Source organism: Pinus tabuliformis, chromosome 1_2 (genome assembly GCF_031772625.1).
Source record: "Pinus tabuliformis cultivar Carrire ecotype Pingquan chromosome 1_2, CPIR1, whole genome shotgun sequence".
Lineage (NCBI taxonomy): Eukaryota > Viridiplantae > Streptophyta > Pinopsida > Pinales > Pinaceae > Pinus > Pinus tabuliformis.
In genome coordinates, this window is record NC_142298.1 from 114,393,856 (window position 1) to 114,399,195 (window position 5,340).

At 39.7% G+C, this 5,340-nt stretch overlaps 1 protein-coding gene across 1 annotated transcript; it reads right to left on the minus strand.

Annotated features, from left to right (window-relative positions):
- Positions 1-2,182: 2,182 nt before the first annotated feature.
- On the minus strand, positions 2,183-5,100 carry LOC149204775 (uncharacterized). Its single transcript, XM_089393369.1, has 2 exons — positions 2,976-5,100; positions 2,183-2,851 (listed from the first exon to the last, which is right to left on the minus strand). The coding sequence occupies exon 1, from the start codon at positions 4,914-4,916 to the stop codon at positions 3,228-3,230; it is 1,689 nt and encodes a 562-aa protein (XP_089249495.1). The 5' UTR covers positions 4,917-5,100; the 3' UTR covers positions 2,183-2,851; positions 2,976-3,227.
- Between the last annotated feature and the right edge of the window lie 240 nt (positions 5,101-5,340).

The window sequence follows — 5,340 nt, forward strand, 5'->3', positions numbered from 1 at the left end:
GATTTCTACATGTGAATTTGTTTTTAAGCTGCATGATAACCAGATCGGAATCCCCCTTGATGCTAAGCAATTTAACCCTTAAAGCCTTGGCCAATTCAAGACCCAACAATATAGCTTCGTACTCAGCAACATTGTTGGTTGCTTCAAATTCTAAACGATAGGCAAACTTGAATACGTGACCAAGGGGAGATTTAAGCACAACTCCCGCACCTTTACCATGACTAGAGGACGCACCATCAAAATACATATACCAGACTTCATCCTTAAGATCTTTAATCTCATCATCGGGAGGAATTATGAAATTGGACATGATAGCATAGTTCCCGATGTCAGATTGTTCTCTAATTATTTCGTTACGAGGCTTCTTAGGATCCTCAACATGAAATTTCCTCTCAGGCTCTCTATTTAGTCTAACGAAACCATCACCGCTAGGAGAAGGAATCATAGCATATGACCAATTCATCTGAATGCTTCCCCCTAGATCAGAGGCCCACTTTCTAGATAACAGCATACCCCAAGCATCAGGTACATCAACGACAACAATATCCATAACCACCATGATGTCTGGGTAGACCGAAAGATGAACTTGCAAATCCTTGATTAAACCATGTACTTCGATCTTCTTAGAATCCATGGCGCATATATTATAGTAGGGTCTGGAAACTCTTAAGTTAAGCTGTTCCATAACCCTTTTAGTCATAACACAAGCAGATGCACCTGAATCCAACATGCAGTTATTCAATTTATACCCATTGACTAATAAGGTGATAAAGAAGGGTTGATGATCCTTGTTATCAGCATCTACGCTTTGCAGATAAATAGGAGCATCATGATAGTCAACCTCACGAATCTTCTGTTGAGAAGCGTTGACTTGAGGACCCTGAATTGCTTTTAGTAACTTGTCCCTTTGGGAAGGGATCTTAGCGATCTCAGACACGGGAACCCAGATTTTAGCATTATTAAACCAACTCCCCAAATCGACATCTATTCCAGAGTTTATACCAGGGTTTAAAGTTCGAGGATGAATTTGATTCCCGCTCTGATCTTTATCCCTTCTCTGGTATGTTAAACCCTTATCTCTAGCAATTTCCAGAATTTTCTCAGGAGAGGGTTTCTCACCATATAACCTGGCCAAAATGTCATCTTCGTTTTCAAGGTTATTTATACCCAAAGCAGATTTAGGATTCACAACATCATAGCTCCTTTCCTTAACCTCTATCCAATCATCCAAGGGCAAAGGAAACTTGCTCCCTACTACGTTTATTTGCTCACCTGTCCCAAACATTCCATTATCGAGAAGTCTTCTGATAATGGGACAAGAGGACTCTTCGTGAAAATCAGCACAAGCACGACAGTAAGGAGGAGCATTATCCACCAGGTTGGTAAGCGGATTAGGGGGCCTTTGCTCACTAGATTGACCCTTTCTTTGCCAGTTACTATTTCTGTTATTATTATTTCGAGGCTGAAAATTTTGCGGTTGCGCTCTTTCCATTTGAATTAACCTATTCTGCAAAGTGTTTATCTCCTTATTATGATTGATTTCCATAGTTTCAATTTTTTGAAGCAATTTAAGAACAAGCTCACTTTCTGGCTCCTGGGCTGCTTTTCCCTTAGGTTCCTTTAGTTTCGTAGCAGCCCTATCAAAACCTGGGATTTCAGACTTCCCAGAAGCTGCCTTGTCCTTCTCAAGTTCTACAGCTAAGGCTTGGCAATCTCGATAATCAGTAAGTTTAGCACGCCTTAACTCATAAGATGGTTCAGGACCAAAGGCATCAATATAAAAATCTTGGAGAGTTTTATCTGAAGGTTTATAGTCTTGAGGTAATTCTCTAATAATACCATTAAACCTTCTATTAAATTCTTCAACAGTTTCGTCTTCTCTCTTTTTCATCAGAGTAAGAGCTCTTATAAGATGTCTTCCCTCTCTGTTATCTCCATATTTTTCTCTAAATGAATTGATGATTGATTGTAAAGAGCAATGTTGCACACATCGCGATCGGGATTTAATCGGCGCCGGGAAAAAAGCGGAAAAAATCGTTAAAATCGGGAAAAAATCGGAAAAAAAGCGGGAAAAAATCGTTTAGCACAAAAATATTCATTTTTTTTCAATTTTTTTAATATCTAAACCATCTACAACATAAAATAAATACATTGACACATAAATATGATAAAAAAACTAATATATAAGATGTTCAATATCATTTCTAGCGCTAAAATCACACATAACATTGAATCATGTCCTGAATAGTAAGTCCTGAGTCCCAAGTCCAACTCAGCCTCAAAATATCAACAAAAAATATGATAATGTATCTCATCATGTCATAATGTCATATACAATAAAATGAAAGTCTAATCCTATTGATTTCCTCTGCCCCTCTTGCGAGAAAATGGCACAACTTTCTCTTTCCCTCTAGATGTAGAAGCTGGTGCCTGTGGTGGTGGAAATGGCAGTGGAGTCTGACGTGCTCTAGAAGCTGAAGAACTAGTAGTAGCAGCTACAGGAGGCTGAGGTGGACGGAGACCACGTCCTCTACTGGTGGTAGTGGTAGCCCGGGTAGCCCGGGTAGGCGGTGTCACCTCCTCCTCCTGCTCCTCCAACTCCTCCTCCTCCTGCTCCTGCTCCTGCTCCTGCTCCTGCTCCTCCTCCCCCTCCTCCTCCCCCTCATCCTGCACTAACCAATCCTCAGTGGGATCCATGAGAGGCCTCTCGGTCTCAACCCTCCATTCAGCAGTGGTGTCAATCCCATCCAATGAGATGGCTTCCGTATCAGGTGTCTTCTCTAGTTGTTTCACCCACAATCGAAGATTGTAGTAGACATAGACCATGTCATTAAGTCTATGGGACTCCAACCTGTACAAAGTTCATGAAATAATAAATTAATAATTAATATTATAAAAAAAATATTGTTTAAAACTTTAATGAATTCAAAAATTTATTTGGAAATTTGCAATATTTTAAATGTTTAAGTGTTAACCTATTGCGCTTCTTGTTGTGTATTTTTTCAAATACACTCCAATTGCGCTCACATCCCGAGGAGCTGCATGTTTGGCTGAGGATCCGCACGGCAAGATTTTGCAAAAGGGGGACTCTGCCACCATACATCTTCCACCATGCGTCTACAACAAAATTACAAAGAAAATTTTAAATAAACATAAGAAAAAAATGGAATTTGAAGAAACAATGAAATTTGAAACAAAGTTACAAAGTACATACTACATAGTACAAACTAAAAAATACCTGGCATTTTAACCGTCCTATCAATGACAGCCATCTCAAAGCCAAATGTGCCAGCTGACAACTTATATTGCTCAATTTGTCTAGAGACCTCCATACGTTCTTCTGAAGTTCTCACCATCTTCTGGACACAGGTTAATAATCCTTCCACGACCTCAACATCAAAATTAAACCCACATGCATAAGAAAATGCAGGGTTCAGGAAAAGGCCAGCAGCATGAATGGGACGATGGAGTGTGTTGTTCCATCGCTCATCAATGACCTTCCATAGAAGGAGTTGTCTCTGGAACCCATCATCTCCCTTGTCATCATAGTAGGACCGAATGGCTTCTTTGGCCCTATCCATGGCTTCATACAAATAGCCCATTGCGGGCTTCTCACCATCAACCAACCGAAGAACCTTTACCAAAGGTTCTGTAACAGCGCACACCTCCTGCACTCCCGCCCAGAAGTCCTCCTGGTATGAAACTAGTCTGCAGACGGCCTCTCCTTCTGGTTTGCGGCTCATTGACGAAGCACGCCACTCCTCTGAAAGAAACATTCTCTTCAAATCCCACATAGAATTCAAGAGGGATTGAAGAGATATGAAACTCGTCGCAAACCGTGTAATGGCGGGGCGCACCAACTCTTTGTTGTTGGTGCATTTTCTCATCAAGCTAAGCACAGATGTGTGATTGTAAATAAATTTTGTGATGCTTTTTGATGAGTCAACAACCTCTTTGACAAAGGGAATTTTCCCAATGTCCTCTAACATCAAATCAATACAATGGGCAGCACAAGGTGTCCAAAATAAAGTAGGATGCCTGTCCATAAGCATTCTACCAGCAGCAACATAATTTGCAGCATTGTCCGTTATGACTTGGACAACATTTTCTGCACCCACCTCCAAAATAAACACATCCAGCAAATCACATAAAGTTTTTGCATCTTTGATTTGATGAGTTGCATCAACAGATTTGATAAACATAGTCCCCAAGGGACAACTAACCAAGAAGTTTATAAGGGTTCTCCCCTTTTGGTCAGTCCAACCATCTGACATAACAGTGCATCCTGTTTGTGCCCATGATGCCCTAAAATCCTCCAATCTTTGGGTGCAGTCACGCTTTTCATCTTGAAGAAGCCGGCCTCTGAAATCATGAAGAGAAGGGAGTTTGTACCCCGGGCCAACACTGGCAACAGCATCAAGAGTAGGTTGGAAAAATGGATTATTCCTTATAATGCTGAAAGGAATATCACTCCAGAGGAGAAATTTTGTCATCAACTTGTCAGCTTTTTCTTTTTCAGTTCTTTTTAGCATTGAACCAATAGTTGGTTGTGAACCAGGTGTGGTTCGAGGAACAAAATATGATGATGCAGCTACCGGATTGACTGACGCTGCAGTAGAACCTGTGCCACTTGGCCCACTTCCTTCAACTGACCTTTTTAGTTGCCTTTTGAGTTCTTCTTTGGCGTCTCTAGTGTGCTCTAATTCTCCCAATGCTCTCATGGCTTTTTGGATAATTTCAGCATTTGTCTTTAGACAGGGCACCACATCACGTCCAGGGATTTGTGCAAGGTGGAACTTCAACCTGTACACCCCCCCGAATATTTCCTTTCCACACAACTTGCAATACAAGTTTTGTCTATCATTCGGAGTTTTAGGGTCACCATATTCCCAGAAAGGATCCAATTTCCTTGGCATGTTTGTTTTTGAATTTTGAATTTGCAAACCTATGGAAAAATAAGGATTAGGAAATAGGAATTTAGGATTACATAAATGATAATAGTAAATACAAATTACAATTTAGCATTTGCAAAATTACAAGCTAATTATTTCCAAAATCCCAATTTCTAAACCCAAGTTACCCAACCAAATGCCAAAAAACAATGAAAAATAAAAAAAAATAAACAATGTTTAAAGAAAATGAGAAAATAAAAATCAAAAATTGGTTCTCATAGTCATAACAAATAACCCATCCCAAATCAATGAAAAATTTCCAAAAATTCTTTAAAAACAATGAAAAACAAAGTTTTTATAGAACCAAAACAAAAAAAAATTAATCTACATACCTGGTTTATGGACAAATTGGCGATCTTGGCTTGGATTCCTCCTAAAATCGCTTCGA